The sequence below is a fragment of the Peromyscus maniculatus genome, chromosome 1 (assembly GCF_049852395.1).
Source record: "Peromyscus maniculatus bairdii isolate BWxNUB_F1_BW_parent chromosome 1, HU_Pman_BW_mat_3.1, whole genome shotgun sequence".
Taxonomy (NCBI): domain Eukaryota; kingdom Metazoa; phylum Chordata; class Mammalia; order Rodentia; family Cricetidae; genus Peromyscus; species Peromyscus maniculatus.
The window spans coordinates 58,457,469-58,478,485 of NC_134852.1; the positions used below are offsets into that span (position 1 = coordinate 58,457,469).

The following is a 21,017-nucleotide window of genomic DNA, read 5'->3' on the forward strand; positions in this document are numbered from 1 at the left end:
TCAAAAATTAAAAAAAAAACAAAAAAACAGTAGGCATGGAGAGCAATTTAAAATGCTGTATCCAGCACCAAACAGAGTGACTGAATTTTGAGTTGCAAAGACATGGGCTTTTGTAGCTTAGAGCATTGCCCCCCTTCAGAGTTCAACAGGACTGATGGCAGAAGTATGAGTGAACACCAGCTCATTAAGAATTATTTTAAACATTAAAGCTTTGTAAGTAATGAGATTGTTCTAGATTGGTTAAAAGGTTTTATTGACTTTTATTTTATGTGTATGAGTGTCTTGCCTGCATGCATATCTGTACACCATTGTGTGTGAAGTGCCCAAAGAGGACAGAAGAGGACATTTGAGCGCCTGGAACTGAAGTTATGGACAGTCCTGAGCCTCCATATATGAGCTGGGAACCACACCAAAGGTTTCTGCAAGAGTAGTCAGTGCTCTTGACTACTGAGTCACCTCTCCATCCACCTTTTTTAAATACTTGCACAAAACTCAGGGGTTTCAAGAAATCTATAATTCAGTAATCCTAGCCTATTGATCCAAATCACCTTACTTTGCACCGTGATGTATAAGAACAAAAGAACATATATGAACCTGAACCCTTTGATTCTAGGAATGATTTTATTCATGCATAAAAGAAAAAAACAATGTCATGTCCTTGTACCTCATCAATCAATGCATTTATGATAGGCATGCTACTTAAGTTAAAATTTTTCTGGTCATATTTTGTAATATATCAGTGATGTTTTATCAATTATGCACTCATATAATCATAAATTTACATAGCTGTAAAATTAATCAATACCAAGAGATAACTAAGACTTAGAATGTTATGGTTAAAGATAAAAATATTTCAGTCAGTCTACTTATGTTTTATGATTTAATGAGTAATAGAAGATACACAAGGGTAGCCATTCACATGAGAAGGAAAATGTGTGAAAAAAAGCATGGAAATTTTAGATGAGGAAAAATTTTAGCTGTGAGAGGGTTTCTTCATACAGATTTTAAAAAAAAACACAATGAATGAAAGCATGTGTCCAGTTTTCATATAATTCACTTTCTATAGACTTATGCTGGGAGGAAATTTATAATATGTTGTATCTACAAAATTCAGTTGTATAGTGTGTGTATGTGTGTGTGTGTGTGTGTGTGTGTGTGTGTGTGTGTGTGTGTGTGTGTTTGTACATGTGAGTATAGTGGCTGTGGAGGCCTGAAGAGGGTATTAATGTCCTAGGACTCTAACTGATTCTAAGAAATCCCCTTCATTCATATATATATGGAGAGAGAGAGAGAGAGAGAGAGAGAGAGAGAGAGGGAGAGAGAGAGAGAGAGAGAGAGAGAGAGAGAGAGAGAGAGAGAGAGAGAGAGAGAGAGAGATTCATTCTATAAGTGCTGCTACTCTAGAAATCCTTGACTAACACACTGGTTAAGCAAGGCAAGAACTGAGATTTGGCTATTGCTTTGTATGTGGAGATGAACATTGAGGTTGGGGTGCGTGGACCTTTGCATGTAGTACACTAAGGGTTATACTTAAAGTGGTTTTTGGCAAATAAATATAATATGGAAGAAAGGACATGAAGACACAGATAGTAGAGTGATTACAGTTGTTGATTATTAGACTTAAGTTGGATGACGATAAGAGTGGTAAAGAGAAGTAACTATGAAGATGCCTGTAGGACCTCACTTGCTGCAGCTCTGTCATATCAGCTAAATTATGGAGTCAGCCTACATGCTCATCAACAGATGTGGTGTTTTGAATAACAATGGCCCCCACAGACGCATATATTTGAATGCTTAGTCAGCAGGGAGTGGCACTACTTAGAAGAATTAGGAGGCCTTGTTGGAGGAAATGTGTCACTGAGGGTGGCCTTTGAGATTTCAAGAGCCTAAGCCAGGCCCAGTAGCTCTCTCTCTTCCTGCTGCCTGTGGATCCAGATGCAGAATTCTCAGCTACTTCTTCAGCACCATTCAGCCTGCATGCTGCCATGCTCCCTGTCATGATGACAATGGACTAAACATCTGAAACATCAGCAAGCCCCAGTTAAATGCTTTCCTTTATAAGAGTTGCTGTGGTCATGGTGTCTTTGCACAGCAACAGCACTGGCTGAGATAACAGATGAGTGAGTGGACAAGGAAAAACAGTCTATACATAATGGAGAAGAATGAAATTATGACATTTGCATGGATATGTTTGAAACTGGAGATTGTCACGTTAAGGGGAGAAAGCTGGACTAACAAGGCTTGTGGAGTTAGGGAGGGGTGTGAAAGTAAAAGGGGGAACATTAAAGATGTGGAAGAGGAATGGAGAAAGAAACAGACGGGGTCAATGTGATTGAAGCATGTTATGCACATGTATGAGAATGTCACACATTCTTCAGTCAACATATGCTAATGAAAATTTACAGAAGGAAAGAGGGAAGCAAGGGAGAGATGGATAGATGAAGGGAGGGAGGGAGGAAGAAAAGATAAAACATGGCAATATACTATAGTATCTTTTCTGGTCTGTGTGATAAAAAGGTATCGGCAAGAACAATTTGAGAGGTGGGTTAAACAGACAAATGGAATAAAGTTACAGAGTTACAGTCACTTGCAATGATCTAATTTAGGAGAATGGATGGTTAAGTAAAAGCTAAGATCATTGGTAAAGGACATTCAAGAACAGAAATGACAAATGCCAGTATAAACACTTACACGTGTGTTGTGTTCATAGGTCATCAAAAAGGAGTGGTAGAGGAGAGAGTGATAGTGAGCCAGAGGTAACAGTGGCAGAAACAAAGGGAAGGCCTGTGGCTGGGTAAATCACAATGAAGCCGCTTTGATGAGACTCAAAACTCAGGGGTTTTAGAAACCAAAGAGAAAGAATCAAGTCAATGAGGTACTCAGCCTATACTGTCCCTATTGAAAAGGAAGATGGTTATGAGAAGCAAAGATCTTCAAAGAAGGGCCAGGTGTGAAGAGATCATCCATAGAAGATATAAAAAGATACAGAAACAGCCATTGTCTGTGAATTTCAGAGGCATTAGTGGATGGTTACTGGGACCGGGTAGAAAGATACAAAGCTAAGGAAGCTCAGGTTCTGGGAATAACATTCAAGTTTTCAAGTTGTTATCTGGGTGACATTTCAGCTTATAACTAAATACCTGCATACATATACACATGCAGACATATAAATCCTTACACATGCAGATCAAGTCTCTTAGCCATCATTTCAAATACTGAGCACTCATCACCCCTTACCAGCATTCTGAGGACCTGGGCATGGAACAAAGATCAAGACAACATGCTTGTGGGCTTAGAGGCAGGAAGGAAAATGAATAAACAAACTCAGAAAGTAATTAGTGGTAAAGTCAGGATTAGAGCTCAGCACAAAAGCGATCTTTTCATTAGATCAGTTGACCATATGCCTTGAAGATGAAAACTGCATATGAAAAGGAGATACTAGTTCAGTGGTTCTTAACCTGTGGTTCATGACCTCTTGAGAGTCACATACCAGATATTCTGCATATCAGATGTTTACATTACAACTCATAACATTAGCCAAAGGACAGTTATGAAGTAGCAATGTAATAATTGTATGGCTGGGGGTCACCACAACATGAGGAACTGTATTAAAGGATCACAGCATTAGGAAGGTTGAGAACCACTGCACTAGATTCAGGGATAAATCCTTTATGCGAGGGGTCACACTTAATATCTAAAGCAAGGTGTATGAAATAGGTATCAGTCACATAGAAAGAGAAGTGGAAAGAGAGAAGAGGAGGACAGGGGAGGAGAAAGAAGTTGCTGCTGTCATTGTCTCCAAAGCATTCAGGAAACAAATGTGAATTGCATGCGCAGTGGCCTCTCAGCAGGTTCTTTCTCTAGGATCTTCCTCTTCCTACCCCGCTTCTCCCAGATAAGCACTTACTGCCTTTATCTCCGAGTCTTTCTTTGGATCTTCCACGTAGGAAAGGACAAAGTCAATCTGCCTAATCCCATCTCTGAAGAAGATTGAGTCTTTGCTTTGCTCACTTCTTTGAAACTGTAGAAGACATAAGTGATAGGACTTTACATGAAGGCAAAACCATGAAGGGAAGTGGCCGCACTTCGACCACCACTTCCCTTTCTGCACTCTCAACATAGCAAGTCAAGACAAAACAGAACAGAGATCAGGTCCCTTTCATAACAGAAAATTCCACCAAGAGGGTTAAATGATACATACTTAGGAAAGGCTGAAATATATTAGCCGCATGCTTAAACACATTAACCACATGCTCTCACAAAAATGCTGCAATTAGGCCAAAATGTACGATGAATATGCTTATACATTGACAGTAAAATGCAAGCTCAGACATAAACGTGTGGTTTTAATGAAACACCACACCAATTAGTCTACTAAGTAATGCATTTTTACACACTTCTTTCAGGGCACAATCAAAAACTAAGGTGCAGTTAAGAATCAGAAGCAGGTAGCTGGCCAGTTGCCTCACCATAGCTAAGTCCTTCAAATAGCTGTCATCTATGTCTCAAGTGAGCTACAATTCATCTTTTCTTTTCTTTTTTCTTTTTTTGTTTTTTTCGAGACAGGGTTTCTCTGCGTAGCTTTGCGCCTTTCCTGGAACTCACTTGGTAGCCCAGGCTGGCCTTGAACTCACAGAGATCCGCCTGGCTCTGCCTCCCGAGTGCTGGTCATCTTTTCTTTATGATTTTCTCATTTTAATAAAATCAAAATTACACGTTCACCAGTTATATGATGTCCAGCCCACGAACTCCTTCCCTTTCATGATAGCAAAACAAAATAAAACAAACAACAACAACAAAAAAAATTACTGAGCATTTCAGGGGAAACAAAGAAGTTTCTACATTTGATTTTGTATTCCTCACCATCCATATGAAAAGAAGGATACTTTGTGCTTTTGAGTGACAGCCCCTTGTGAGAGGCAGAGCATCATGGGATGGTTGGTGGGAGGTCTTCCTGGAACTGGTGGATGGGAGCTAGATCCCTGGGTTTTTCTCAGCGGGTATCTCTGTTGGCCTGGGAGCATCCTCTGCAGCCCCTGTGATGCACTCATCAGCCGAGCTGAGAGTCCCCATAAAAGGGACAAGTGGTACCCGGCCACAAACAGGGCAGAAACCTCATGCCTGATCTGTGGTCTGTGAATGCAGTAATTCTATTTACCTATGGGTTGCTGCTGGTTGTGATGGGGGAGAAAGAGGTTCTCAAGGCATATGAGGATAAGAGTCGGGAAATGAACAAAGAAACAGAAATATCTAGGGAGAACAGACTAAGTCAGAATACTGTAATTCAAATGATAGGCTTGATTTCTCTGCCTGTCTCTAGAAAAAGACCTATAGCCTCTCTTCTTTCATAAAAGAATGTGAAAAAAAAAACCTGAGAAAAATTAGCCTGCTATACCTTGGCTGCAATCAGTTTTATAAAAGGAAAACTAAATAAAATACTCACTGGCACTGTTGTACATCATTATAAAATTAACATATTTGATAAAATTCACCAAAATGTATGGAAGCCAGTTGGCAAGAGAGACATTATTAGTCCACATATAATCAAAGAATGAAGTCAGAAAGCAAACTAATATCCATGCTTCTCTAGTTCATCATTAATGATTTTAGGAGCGTTTATATTGTTCAGAAAAGCCAACCCTAGGATTTCCTTAGGACTGGAGTTACAGATGATTGTGAGCCACCATGTGTTACCGAGGTTCAAACCCATGACCTCTGGAAGAACAGCCAGTTCTCATAAACACTGAGTCATCTCTCCAGTCCCAAGTCTTCAGATTCTTAACAAAAGTTGATTAGAACTCAATGGAGCAGAAAAAAAAAAAATCCATTCATTTTGTTACAGACAACTGGAAGCTATTAAAATACACCATGCTTTTATTTTGCTGAAAATATGCCATAAAGAACACACATTTTAGTATATGTGTGTGTGTGTGTGTGTGTGTGTGTGTGTGTGTGTGTGTGTGTGTGTGTGTGTTTATTTGTCCTTAGAGATGCCCAGTTACTACAAAGCAGTACCCAGTTAGGGTCCAGCTTACTATGATTTACATAACTGGTGGTTCTTGAGCCTCTGAAGCTGTTCACACTGTCTGTGTTTGCACATAGGCTTTTAGGAAGTGGGCTCATCAAATGGAAAAGATTGAGAACCACCATGGTTAAATGCCAACTGCCTGGGAACTGAGAATCAGTGATTAAGAGCTTCCCTCCCCTCTCCCCCGCCCCGTGTTTATGGCATTTGTGGAATTTCTGAATTCGGAAAGCACCAGGCTGTTACTACAGACACTCAGGCACAGGCATCAGCAGCCAGCACTGTTTTACCATAAGACGCCTCCTCAGGAACAAATTGAATCGCTTCTCAGGCTGTGAAGCAACCAACGGAGAGTCAGCACAATTCCACTCGGGCTTCAAGATTCCAACACACAGGCACACATGAATAAAGCTATGCTCTATAGTGGATGACTACGTTGAGTCATTCCAGCCTTGGAGTAAGGCTGTTGTTCCCTCATAGGAGGGGTTTGCTTACAGCTACCACCTACCTGGAAAGAGTTGATCATAGCAAGCCCTGGTTTCAAGGTGTGAACATCAGGCTAGAGTAAGTTGAGACGTTTCTGACTTAGCAAGACCTACTCTGCCTCAACACCAAGTGTTGCTAGCTACAACCAGCCCCAGCATTAATTATTCCAAATCATCATGACACTCAAACAGTCTGAATGCTTGCAAAGATGCCACCCCTCAGAAAGCCTGTGTCCATGAGTTTCTCTCTCATCTTGCCCACTGCTGCTGTACTAGAGGGAAGCTGATAAACTCTCCACTTCTGCTTAATGTGTGTCTCAGTGAATCCTTCCACCTCTTAAGCGTTATCCACACTCCAGGGCTGTCAATCCTACCCCTGGTACAGCATAAACCTTCAGTATGTGTCTACAACATTTAAAGCCCAACCTCAGAGGAAGTGAACAGGAAGGAAGGAAAAAATGGGAAGAAAAAAAATGAAAATAATGAACAGGAAAAAGTTGTAAACATACAAATCCTTTATTAAAACAACTTTAAAAATATGTTTGGAACTTAGCTGAGAGAGAAAAGAAATGATAAACAAAAATGTGGTAAATAGAAACGCCAAGTGATGTAGTCTGTTAAGTGCGCTTCTACCAACCAATATAGCAAAACCCTGACATTACTCTGGGTGACTCATAGTGTGGGAAATTTGCATAGCAGTACAGCGTGGTGATATACACCTATGATTCCAGCAGGGCTGAAGCAGGAGGACTGGACATTCCAAACCAGCCCAGGGAACACAGCTACACTTTATCTCCAGGAGATTAAGAAAGAAAGAAAAAATTGCATGGGGCTTAATTTTAAACATTCTGTGACCTCCCCAAATACTGAGGTGAAAAGGATTAGCATTCAACTATTGACATAATGAATTGTCTTCAATCTTTTATTACCATGGTATCGTTTAAGACACCAAGGAAATTACCTGAAATTGGTAGAAGGGAGAATGGGCACTGTCTGAAAGAGTTCATTGGTTAAGCTCGCCTAGCAGGCCCTGTATTCAATCCTCAGTGCTGTGAGAAGAAAACTAAAACTTGAAAAAAAAATCAAACCCATAACATCCAAAGGCCCACATTGCTTATATTTGATGAAAGTGAAGAGATAAATAATCATGTAAATTATCATTAAAGGATATCTGCTTCAAGGCTGTGGAGGCCTAAGCAGCTGGTGCTAGCTAGTGCCTGTGCTGGGTAGTTTTTTGATAACTTGACCCAAGCTGCAGTTACCCGAAAGGAGGAAATCTCAATTGAGAAAATGCCTCTATAAGATCAGGTTGTAGGCATGCCTGAAAGGCATTTTCTTAATTAGTGACTGATGGGGGAGGAGGGCCCAGCCTATTGTGGGTGATGCCATCCCTAGGCTGGTAGTCCTGGGTTCTATAAGAAAGCAGGCTGAGCAAGACATTATGAACAAGCCCGTAAGTAGATCCCTTCATGGTCTCCTCCTGCCTCCAGGTTCCTGCCATGCTTGAGTTCCTGTCCTGATTTCCTTCTATGGTGAACAGCACTATGGAAGTATAAGCCAAACAAACCTTTTCTTTCTCAACTTGCTTTTGAGTCATGGTGTTTCATTGAAGCTACAGAAACCCTAAGACAGTGTGAAATTGCTCTTCTGAGAACTAATGAGTCTTTGTGTGTGCAGATAGAAGGGTTACTGCTGTTGACTCATGGGTGCATGCTGGATGTCAGACATTGCATAAACTACATTCTTCTGCTGGTCTGAAGTTATTCCCCTTGGTGCTCTGATTTTCCTGGCATCTTTGGTGAGATTTGAGGATTACTGTCAATCACCATAAACTTCCCTGAATTGACTACAGATTCACTAAAAGACATGAGGGCACTGGCATAGTGTGAAATCTAAATAGGTCTTTTAATAATAAAAAGCCAGGATCCAGATATTGGGTTAAATGCTGAAAGATCAGAGAGACAAAGGAACAAGCCACTACCATATTTTACCTCTAGGACTCCTCAGCTTGAAAAGGCCTCCAGCCAAAAAGTCTTAGTTCCTGTCTCCTCATGCCTTATATACCTTTCTCTGCCCGTCCATATCACTTCCTTCTTAGTGCTGGGATTAAAGGTATATGACTCCCAAGTATTGGGATTAAAGTTGTGTGCCACCACTGCCTGGCTCTGTTCCTCTCCTAGGCTGAGTCAATCTCATGTAGTCCTGGGTGGCTTTGAACTCACAGAGATCCAGATGGATCTCTGCCTCCTGAGTGCTAGGATTAAAGGTGTGTGCCACCACTGCCTGGCCTCTATGTTTAATATAGTGGCTTATTCTGTTCTTTAATCTTCAGGCAAGTTTTATTAGGGTACACAATACATCACCACACACTAGGGTGGCATGGTGAGCTTCATAATCTCTGAGGTGATGAAAGTTAACCCAAAAGGGGCCATAGACTAAACACAACTAAAAGCTACTTTGCAGAAGAAAATCAGAGAAATTGTCCCTTATATTGATGCAAGAAAATATTCCTTAAAGAGAACACAAAAGGTAGAGGCCATTCAAGAAAAAAGAATGGAAACTGAATTTTAAAAACATTTTTACATTTATTTTAGAAAAAGAAAATAGCCCAGTGATACTCCAACTGAAAACCAGGATGCGTTTTTCCAGCCTTCCTCACCTTCCTATGTTTAAATTCAAGAATGTCTCATGTACTTGATTTTCTCCGTCTGGGTTCCAGAAACAGTCCCTTTCCTCTGTTCCCTAGTCCCATGCACAGTACTGGGTTCATGGCTGGTATAGCTGTGCATGTTGGGAATCTCCTGCACTGATGCAGACTGTACAAGTGCACCTTAAATCATCCAGCTTTGAATATGTCTAAAAAGATCTTGACGGAGACAGATACACTTCGTGGTAACTGGTTGTAATGAAAACCAAAGTTCTCTAGAGGAGTGATTCATTCTAGGATTAAGGAAAGAAATGTACAAGATGAGCTTGCAGTGTCTTGTAGTATCAGAAATGAAGAAAACATCAAAAATAAAACAGAACACAATAATGGAGTGTGTTCAAGTTATACAGACTTCACTAAAAAGCTCTCTAATGCAACGAATTACAGTATTGCTGAGTTTATAACACAAGATATAAAATAAATATCTATGAGTTGACACAGAGGAAGGAAGGAAGGGGAGGGAAGGGAAGACCACAGAAGAACTCTAGGGAAGGGGAATGTGGCTTAATGGTAGAATATTTGTCTAGCATGCCCTGGGTTTAAGAGTAAAAAAAAGTTACTATTATCGACTTTTAAGATTAAGCACAACCTCTAGCCCCCACGTGCACACTGCAAGCTGGCCCAGAGTCTAGTACAGTATAGAAGAAGAGAAACACACAGAAACATTGTCGTGGAGAAACCCGAGAGCAAACCCACTTTAAGCCAAATAATCAAGGCTAAAGCATCACAGTGTGCCCAGGATATGATGCCAAGCTGGTGACAGTTTTTACTTTCTTCATCTCCAGTTCGAGTCCTGAGAAACACATTAGGAATGCTGCAGCTGAGGTGCACTCTACGAAGTAGAAGGCTAACATAGACCCTGGAGGTCATCAGATACAAGAAAGTACTCAGAGTTGTCTCAACCATGCAGAGGAGACATGGCTACTAAGCACAGTTAAGGACCCCCCTCAAAGACAATGTCAGAGGAAACTTGAACTCCATTTTTTGTCTTCCCAAATACCATCCTTATTTAGTCAGTAAATTTAAAAAAAAAAAACACCTAAACTTAATCAAATTTAAAGTTCAGTAACTTCTGAGTTGGATCTAAGTTTAATTTTTAAAGTTTAAATTATGATTATTCTTAGTCATCAATTTATAAGGAAGCATACTGTAATAGAGTTAGAAGACTGAGGGTTCAAGTCCAAGACACCCCGCCTCCATAAACACAGGGTGGCTTTGATGAAGCTTCTGCAACACCAGGACTTATTAAAGTGCAAACGGATGCCCTCTGTATGCCATTCTCATGATCATGTCTAATGTAATTTTTTTTCTTAAAGAATTTTTCCAAAAGTAATACATTCTCAGATAGCACACATGAAGACCTGGGATTTAAGTGACAGTATCCTCAGTTTAGGTCACAGAAGGACACCTGTGTCTGTTCATCCAAGAAAGGAAGCATGGATCACTGCTTACCGATGGCTGTGGACCTTTAGAGATGAGGAAGCTGGTCTCTCTGGTGTCCAGGTCCTGTCAATAGCAAAAAGTGGGTGAGGAAGAGGGAGATACAGAGCTGTTAAGGATAGCCCAAGTAAAAAACCATAGCATTTAATTTCCCAAAGCAAGAACAGTAAGGTTCTCTCTGTAGAAATACTGTACCATGAAATATGAACTCTATTTCCCCATCTGAAAAAGTGTAAGAAGTTGCAAATGTATGTACATGCATGCACGTGTGTGTACATGTGTCTGTGTATGGTTGGAAAGAAAAAGGGAGATGAGAAGGACAGAGAAAGGAAAAGGGATATTGTAGAGGACACTCTACTAAGTCACGAGACAATCTGCAACAGGTGAAATGCTTAAAAACTTGTACATCACAGTAAAATAACCAGGAGCTCTAGTAGTTTTAGGATCCTGAGCAGGACCAACAGGAAATATACGTCACTGACTAGATGTTTCATGCTTCTTGGCATTGGCTTGAAATTATTAAAAATTTGTAGCGTTGAAGATGACACATCATTCATTGAAAAAAGTACACAATTCAAGAAAAATCCCTGTGTACATATGATACACACAATCCACTTACAACTAAAACATTTCTGCTTTCTTGCACATGGGTTTTCAATTCACTTGTTATTCAGTGGTCCACACACCACAGAACTGGCTCCTGAGGTCTCACTTGCCCACTTTCTGTATTTCCAAGGATGGGATCAGGAGCAGCCCCAGCTGAAGTCCATATCCATACTGGGTACTCAGTTATCTCCTTTTGGGAGCATCATATCTAGCATCTCACTATGACTGGTTGGTTCTGGGCAAATCGATTTTGAAAAACTGTGTGGATTAAGGATACCTCAGGAGGTTTTGGGAATACGCTCCTATGCTGTAGAGCTTACACAGTGAAATTGCCAGGAAGCAACAATACTCTCTCTGCCTTCTTAGCAACGATGAAGCCAGTGCTGAGCACAGGTAAACTCAAACTGCTTCAGCCTACCTAAGTTACATTTGTGGATTCTACTTGTTCATCAAACTACAACAAAATATCAAATAAAATTAACCCATCAGAAAGTTCTGAAATGGTAGCCTCTGCAAACAAATGATGAAGAGATAGATGTCTCAAAGGTTCAGAATGATTGCTGCTCTTCTGGAGGACCTGAGCTTGGTTCTTAGCACCACCTGGAACTCCTGCACCTTCTTCTGGCCTCCATGGGCTCCCGAACACATGTGCACCATACACATATATGCATTTTAATAGAAACAAAAGAAATATTTTAAAAACCATAAAAAGTATATAAAAAATAAATGGTACATTTCTACCATGAAGACAATAAAGGAACTCAGATTGTTTTTACTCTATCCCATAGCCTTGCAATTCCACATCTGCATTCTCTGATCATACAGAAAGAACAGTTCTTTTACATATGAAATGGCTGAAGAAAACCACACAGTAATGTCCTCACAGGAACTTGGTAGAGAACTTGACTCCTCTCTCTAGCCTTAGAGAAAAGATAAACTTGTTCTGATTTGACCCCCAAAACTACAATTATGTCTTCAGCTTGAAACATGAACTGATATAGGTTCCTTCTTTTTAAAAACTCTTTTCTAAGTATTTCATTGTCTCCCTTGACCTAGACCTGCTATGCATAAGAAGAACCCTTCCTATGGTCAAGCCTATGGTTCCCTCAACAGTGGCATGCCTTTTACATGTGCCTCCTTCCTAGTCCCCAGCCACTAATCAATTAAGTGGTACAAAATGGAACAACAGTGATAAGTGGATGGATGTCACAAACTTCTACAAGTAACAAAATGTGGTCTTATTCATTCAGAGGACCTACAAATCATCACATTACTCCACCATGTGTATTTGAGGTGCACAACATACTGTTATAGGACGATCTCCATTTTCCTCTCTCAAAGTGACTACACACATCTGGGACTTGCAGATACAGAGACCAACTATATCTGATTTTATTGCTTTAGTTTAAAGTGATTTCCTAACTCTTGAATCACTTGGACCAGACATAGCCCTTGATAACAATATATTCCATACTAACAACCGTGGCGTAAACAGATGTCACACACACCAGCATTACACTTCCCCACGGTGTTAGGCTGAAAGTCATCATCTTGCAGATCAAACCCCAGCACATCTGAACTTACTGTACACGAAACCTCAATATCAATTTAAACTTGTGATTGCTTTCCAATACGACACTAGCTTGCTCCTCTCTACTTTAAAACTTAGTTTTTAAAGGAATTTTCAAACTTGTGAGACTCTTAAATCAAGCAACTGGCTGACAGCCAAACTATTCAGAAAGGATAGGTTTTCTTGAGTGAGAATACTAATCTAATGTTAAATTTAAATAGTAAATGAGGTATGGGATCTGTCTTACACTAAAAGATGAGCAAGTGAGAGAAGAGAGACTACAGTGCATTATAGGAATGGATAAGTAGGGTCCGAGGCAGCTACATAGCTGAGGTGCTAACCTTGACTTTATCTTTGTATTTTACTTATAGTGAACTAATAAACAGACATTGGACTTACCTCAGGACTTTGGAAAGCATACTCTTTTTCTTTGGATCTTAAGCCTAGAAGAAATAAGAAAAAGAAAGATCCGTTATGCTGACTACTATGGTGATATTTTATTTGTGCTGAAATGTGATTTTATTTGTATGTTAATAAATAAAGTTGCCTGGGGATCAGAGCTAAAAGCAAGCCATTTAGCAGAAGTCTGGCGGTGGTGGCACATGCCCTTAATCCGATCACATGGCAGGCAAAGTCTCTGTATGTTCAAGGACACAGCCAAGCGTGGTGACATGAACCTTTAATCTCAGTCAAACTATAGAGAGCTGGAGGTCTGTATAGACAGGCAGTGATGAGGAGATCATGTGGTTGGGTTTAGAGCCAATGAGCAGATAGAACAGAAAGGCAATAAAAAGACAGGTCACACAGGAGGTCTCTCTCTCGGGAAGGACAGCAGTAACTGGTAAGATAAAGGTAGTCTTGGACTTCGCTGGAGCTCTGATCTCTTAGGCTTTAACTCTGTATTTGGCTCTGCATTTCTTATTTACTAAGACCATTTAGAATTTCGTCTACAGACTATTCTTGTTCAAAAGTCTTCATAAGGAAGAAAAAGGAGTTCAATAAACCAAACAAAATTCAAAGAAAAATGATTGAAATAACGTAAGATATTCTGGGAGCTAAAATGTTAAAATCAGCCTCCAAAGGATGTCTCTTTCTAAAAATTGTGTTATTCTCCTTAGTAATTATTTGTAGGGTTTGCATATTATCAGTAGTAGCCTTTTCTTTTTTATTATTATTTTATTTTACAATATAATTTAATTCTACATATCAGCCACAGATTCCCTTGTTCTCCCCCCTTCTACTCCCTCTCCTTCTCCCCAGCCCACCCCCCATTCCCACCTCCTCCAGGGCAAAGACTCCCCCAAGGATTGAGATCAACCTGGTAGACTCAGTCCAGGCAGGTCCAGTCCCCTCCTCCCAGACTGAGCCAAGCATCCCTGCATAAGCCCCAGGTTTCAAACAGCCAACTCATGCACTGAGCACAGAACCCGGTCCCACTGTCTGGATGCTTCCCAAACAGATCAAGCCAATCAACTGTCTCACCTATTCAGAGGGCCTGATCCAGTTGGGGGCCCCTCAGCCATTGATTCATAGTTCATGTGTTTCCATTCGTTTGGCTATTTGTCCCTGTGCTTTTTCCAACCTTGGTCTCAACAATTCTCGCTCATATAAACCCTCCTCTTTCTCGCCAATTGGACTCCTGGAGCTCCACTTGGGGCTTGGCAGTGGATCTCTGCATCCAGATTCCTCAGTTATTGGATGAGGTTTCTAGCACGACAATTAGAGTGTTTGGCCATCCTATCACCAGAGTAGGTCAGTTCAGGCTGTCTCTCGACCATTGCCAGTAGTCTATTGTGGAGGTATCCTTGTGGATTTCTGTGGACCTCTCTATCACCCTGCATCTTCCTATTCTCATGTAATGTTTTAAGTAGACAAAATTACTCTCTAAGCACCCAGATATCTTCAAGTGGTCAAATATTTAGTCATTTGGACACACATTCTCAGTAAGTTCCTGACACTACAGATTGTCACATGCAGATTTGATTCTTAATCTCTGAGGACCACAATTTGGGAATACACTGAAACATATCTCACAAGTCAATAACTTCCTACACAACAATATATTTTTGGAGAAATATCTCAATAGAAGTGATATAAAATGTTACCACTTACAGACCATCTCCAACAAATATAAATCCAGGAAGAGTTAGCATAAATTCTGAAAATGTCGAAAATATGAAACTACCAGTTATGTGGGGTCTTCAAAATCTAGGAAATAATACAGCCCAGAAAAGTCTCACAGTTGACAGTGATGTAGGAAGCTCAATACCTCTCCACAAGTTGTGCAAGTCAATGGTGTTCATAAAGACTCACAGAAGGCTAAGCACAACAGCATTAATCATTATGAGGGAAAGAGTCAGACCATATTCACATAACTTTATTACAGTATGTGGTGACAGTCATTTTTTGTTGTTAGCTATAGTTGATCATCTCATGTTAACTAATTTAGAAATTAAACTTAAGCATAGTCATGATATAGACAGATAACAGGGTTTCCTATTAGCTACATTTTCAGGCTCCCACTTGGTCCTCAGATTGTGTTCCTTACAAATAAAGGGTGGGTACCCTACACAGGGAGATAATGCATCATGGCAAACAAACACAGCATCTAGAGCTTCCTTTGCAAGAGTATGGCATGAACACAAAGCTTTCAGCTGACACATCAATGGTGCAATGCCATCTTCATCCCAAAAGGTGTGTGAGCATTCAATGAGCTGATGTGTACACTTGGTGTGTAGGAGATCCTTGTTGATGCTGTTGCTATTACTGGGATATTTTATATTCCTAAATCATTTTCCAAAGTTATAAAAATTAATTAGTTGGGTTAAGTTTCAGGATGAAGTTCTGATAATTATTTGTATATTCATGTCTTGTGTTACAGGAGGTGCTGTTAAGATGTTGACACTTATAAGCACAACATGAACATTAATCAACAATGATTGCATTTTCTGAGTGTGCACTTTTTCATGCAAGAGAGGAAAACAGAAATAACAAGTCCTCTGAAAAGTGTATCACATACAAAACCACATGGCAAGGGCTTTCCCAGCGAATACTGCCTCAATATGTAGCTCATGATTCAACAGTGCCCCAAACAGTTCTCATTTGATTTGGGAATGAAGACTGCTCATTTTTACATACCTTTGTGCTATGGTTTGGATATGGTCTGAGTGTGTCTTCCAGAGTTTCACATGCCAGAAGTCTGGCTCCTAGTGTGACAATGTGAGAGTCTAGACACACATAATTGGAACACTGCAGGCATCCCATTTGGAAGGAGTTACTTTAATTCTAGGGGAGCTTCAGTCATTCCTTAGGAGAGCAAACTGTCAGAGGAAGAGCACGTCGTGCCCTGAGTCCTTCTGGCATTGTGTCTGATCGTAAATTGTTCTCTTGCATTTGCTCCTGCAATGGGATCTATCAGTCATCGTCACATGTGGCTTAGCCAGGAAGCCCTCAACCTGCACATATGTCAGTTCTTCAGCTCTAAACCCATGAGTGAAATATTACTCTGCTCCTCACATACTATCACTATCTGACATTCCATTAAAGCAACAAAAATTAATTAACAAGCCTTATGACAAAGAGGTGAGGCAAGACTCTCAGGGATATACATTTGCCTCTCAAGTTATGATAGCAGGGGACACCGATTCAGGGAGGTTTATTATCTTGAAGACAAAAATTGTCACAATTACACCAAAGAACAGGGCAATACACAAATAGGGTCCTGTCACAGAGTCATCAAAAAGCACATCCTTAAATGAGGTGCACAGAGCATTTTATGGTTCCGTTTTTTATGATGAGAAAGGTGAAAACTCTAAACAGGAAACCCTCCTTTACCTGCTGCTTCCTCTGTTCTGTTTAACACACAATTAGGCAGAATAAACACTTTCAAACTCTCATCTGAACTTGACACGATGGATTTGAAGATTCTGACAAAGGATGCTGTGAGGCTCCCGATCTCCCGAGCCCTGCTTGTGCTCCCCTCACACTTTGCCCTTTAATCTCACACTTTCTTTCTCCAGAGTAAACTGCCTCTGCTGGCTCTGCCCAGCTGCTACTTCACACTGTGGTGGTTCAGACATTCTCCTCTCTAGCCTTGCCCCAAACCACTTCATGAGTGCTTTTCTGTGTGTGGAATCTTCTGAGGAGCAATATTGAGGAGGATAGATTTTTCCCCCTGATATATTACACACACACACATGAACACACAAACAAACACAGAGATTGCTAGCTATCTCACACACAAATGTTCACATCTCAGACACATTTATACACCAAACAAGAGGCCTGGGGCTGGAATGAAGGCTCAGAGGTCCAGAGTACACAGTGTTCTTCCAGAGGATCTAGGTTCTGTTCCCAGCACCCATATCAGGCAGCTCATAAAAATGCCTGTTATTCCAGCTCCAAGGACCCCAAGGCTGTCTTGTGGCATCTGACAGGCACCCATACATGTGGCAGACACACAGACATACAATTAAAGATAAGCAAATAAGGGGCTGGGAAGACGGCTCAGCGGTTTAGAGCACACGCTGCTCTTGCAGAGGATCGGGTTCCATTCTCAGCACTCACATGGCAGTTCCCAACCATCTGTAACTTCGGTCTCGGGGGATACAATACCCTCTTCTGGTTTTTGATGGCACCATATATGCATGTGCCACACATTCATACAGGTAAAACTTTCATTCATATAAAATACACAAATCTGAAAACCACTTTAAAATAAATAAAAACAAATAACTTTTTATGTTAAAAAAAAATCAAGGGGCCTGAGGGTGTCCAACATGTGAGCACTTTGAGATTCTCCCAGCATGGGAGACTTGCTGTAGGCAAGCAACCAGAGCTGGGAAGGGTGGTACCAACCACGGAGGAGATCATCATTTACACACTAAAAAGGAAAGCCAGCACAGACTGAGTGACACATTTCCGCAGAAAGCACCTTACTAAGATCATGCTGTCTTGCAAAACCAAAGCCCTAAATAGCTCCTGCATTTGCCAAGAGATCATCTCACATTACATGCTTACCAGCAGCACAAAATAAAACACAGCCATGTAGCACCATAAACAGTGTTTCGGTTAATATCAGACCACAGATGGGTTAGTGTTCCCAAGTTTGTCCTGTACTTGGTGTGCAAGCCCTCAGGCTTTTGAAGTCACCTAACAGCAGATTTCTTAAGTGTATTCCTATTGAGAACAACTAACAACTGCATGGGAACTTAAATAACCTCGTAAGGGGTGGGTGGTTTATTAGAGACACTGTTTAATATAGCTGTAATAATATGACATTACATTCAGCTTTTAAACTTCCAACATGAAACTTTTAATCTCCTTTTTCCAGTGCCAGCTTGTCCATAGCAGTCACAGAGCATAAACAACAGTGTGGTAGTTTGAATAAGAATGGCCCCTGTAGGCTCATATACTTGAATTCAGTCCGTGTGGACCTGTTTGGGGGAGATTAAGAGGTGTGCCTTCTTGAAGGAAGTATGTCATTGGAGGTCAACTTTGAGGTTTCAAAAGATCACACCACTTCCATTCTATTTAGCTCGCTCTCCCTCCCTCCCTCCCTCCCTCCCTTCCCTCCCTCCCTCCCTTGCTCCTTCCCCCACCCCCTCTCTCTCTCCTTCTGCATTATGCCTGTGGATCAGGATGTAAGGTCTCAGCTCCTGTTTGCTGAGATGTTCTGTGCCATGATGGTCATGGACTCTAACCTTCTGGAACTCTAAGCCCCATAAATATTTTCTTTTATAACTTGCCTTGGTTATGGCAATAGGAAAACGACTATGACAAATGGGTAGCCAGACCAATACAGCAAAGCATGGGGCATTCTGATTTTATACCCAGAAAAACAAAAGTTGTGCAAGAAACCCTGCTACTGAGTCCCTGATCTCTTGACTCTCATACTGCTCGGTCCAGAGATATGGACAGGATGCAGATACTAGACTTTCAAGCAATATAATTTTCTCCCACCTCCATTTAAATCGGAAGGATAGCTGTGATTACATGTACCACAGTGGCATTTGCCATGAAAAGAGATGAGCTTCATGAACATTCTGAAATTTCCTTTTTTTTTGGTTTTGGTTTTTTGAAACAGGGTTTCTCTGTGTCCCTTTGGAGACTTTTCTGGAACTCTGTAGCCCAGGTTGGCCTTGAACTCACAGAGATCCTCCTGCCTCTGCTTCCCGAGTGCTGGGATTAAAGGCGTGTGCCACCACTGCCCGGCTACTACATTCTGAAATTTCTAAGGGAGACAGAAGCTATATATGTCCTCATGCCAAAGGGTTGCTAACCCCACAGCTTCTAGTAAGTAGCTTCACTTTGAGACTAAATCACATTGAGCTGCAAATACCTGAAAGACTGAAATAGTTCATCTCCATGTGGCTGCAATGAATTTTTTATTTATTACCCAGAAAATATCATATCATATATACTTTTTGTTTCATATTTTTTCTTCAAAGGAGAAACAGAAGCCACTTGTGGGATTAAAAACTATGTAGACACTTAGTGGCCATGTCTTAAAATAGTCAATGCAGAGTGACTACATACTCCATAGACCTCCTGTGATAGATGCAAGAAAAACAAAATAACAACAACAACAAAAAAAACGCCAATGTTTAAACAATAACTGACAAATGCATGTTCATTGCTGTATTATTCATTGTAGCATAAGGAGGGAAATTAGCTTTATGTCCAGGATTTGATAAATGGATGGGTGTGGCGTTCCTCCACAATGGAATACCACTTGTCTAATGAAAGGAATGGTACACTATGTGACTGAACTTCAAAAACATACCATGAGCACAGACTTCATGACTCCACTTACTTGAAATACCTGAGCTAAGGAAACCTACAGTGACAAGAGGCACACTGCCTGCTGGGGTTGGGGAACGGCTACAAAGAGGGGGTCAGCTGAAATGATGAAAATGATGTCCAATGACTCTGTGGCAATGGTCACAAAACTCTATCAATACACAGAAACCATCAACTGTACACTTAATGGGAAGTTTTGTGGGATGTAGATTATGTCTCAAAAAAACATTTTTTTTAAAAGGGAAGAGAGAAGCGTGGTGTGATGGTGACCCAAGCCTTGAATCACAGCACTTGGGAGGCAGAGGCCTCCCAAGTGTGTGTTTGAGGCCAGCCTGGTCTACACCATGATCAGTTTCAGAAAGAAAAATAAAGGGTGTCGGGGGCAGACAATAACAATAATTCTTAGTCCCTTTAAGACCTAATAGTAAGACTATACTTGTATCTTCTCATTTTTCTTTTTAATGGATCCAGGGGTGGTGGCTTGGGTCTCTAATGTCAGCACTCAGTCTGAGACAGGATTTCTGCCAGGAGTTTGAAGTCTGGCTGAGCCACAGAATAAGAGATCTTACCCTTTCCTCTTCTAACACCTAAACAAACACCTTTTATATCTAAATAACGGGAAAAAACAAGAGAACAAACAAACAAGCAGAAAACAGAATTACTAAGAGAATTGAGGCTTGGTGATTCCAGCAGGAAAACTGTATGTTTAGGAAAAATGTATTAATTAAACTATAAACCGACAGACAGTGCAAACCCCAGTAGAAACTGATTAGTGTTCTCAACAAAAGTAAGACTACAGTTAAAGGTCTCTCTCTCTCTCTCTCTCTCTCTCTCTCTCTCTCTCTCTCTCTCTCTCTCTCTCTCTCTCTCTCTCTCTCTCACACACACACACACACACACACACACACACACACACACACATACACACACCATAGAGTTCTCAAAAGCTGTTACACCTTAAGAAAGCTGTTAGACCTTAAGGTCTGTCCATCCCATAATCACCGTCTCAAAACATGTCTGAAGGTCTGCAAAGAGCTGACAGGAAGATCTCAGGGCCAGATCCTTACAGGAGGTCGCCATCTGTGCGCTCTCCTTGGAAAACCCACTTTCCCAGAGTGGGATCCCCTGGCCAGGGCACCACACCACGCTAATCACTCGGGGTCAGTGGGGTCCAAGACAGGTGACCGGATATCCCAGGGAGTCACAGGTTGCAGGTACCGGGCGCTCAGGTGCATCAGGGGGACATCGCGGGGGCGCAGAAAGTCACCCACCGCCTGGCAGGCACGGCGCAGCACGGGGCTCACCACGCCGCGAACGTCCCCGGGACAGAGACCCACAGCTGCCAACGTCCCCCAGAAACCGCTCGCGGAGAAGTTTCACGCG

The 21,017-nt window shown here is 41.2% G+C and overlaps 1 protein-coding gene across 7 annotated transcripts in view; it reads right to left on the reverse strand.

The window, feature by feature from the left end:
* Ano5 (anoctamin 5) overlaps positions 1-21,017 on the reverse strand; it is a 77,354-nt gene that overhangs the window by 55,109 nt on the left and 1,228 nt on the right. For 3 of the 7 annotated variants that reach the window (XM_006990206.4, XM_006990207.4, XM_006990205.4), the window contains exons 2-5: positions 13,233-13,276; positions 10,670-10,723; positions 6,316-6,357; positions 3,908-4,021 (exon numbers count right to left, since the gene is read on the reverse strand). In XM_006990206.4, the coding sequence (XP_006990268.2) occupies positions 3,908-4,021; positions 6,316-6,357; positions 10,670-10,723; positions 13,233-13,276 (254 nt within the window). Of the gene's footprint in view, positions 1-3,907; positions 4,022-6,315; positions 6,358-10,669; positions 10,724-13,232; positions 13,277-20,590; positions 20,947-21,017 lie in introns of those variants that run through there. The other 4 variants (XM_076543244.1, XM_042276975.2, XM_076543257.1 and 1 more) reach the window with 3 other exon arrangements.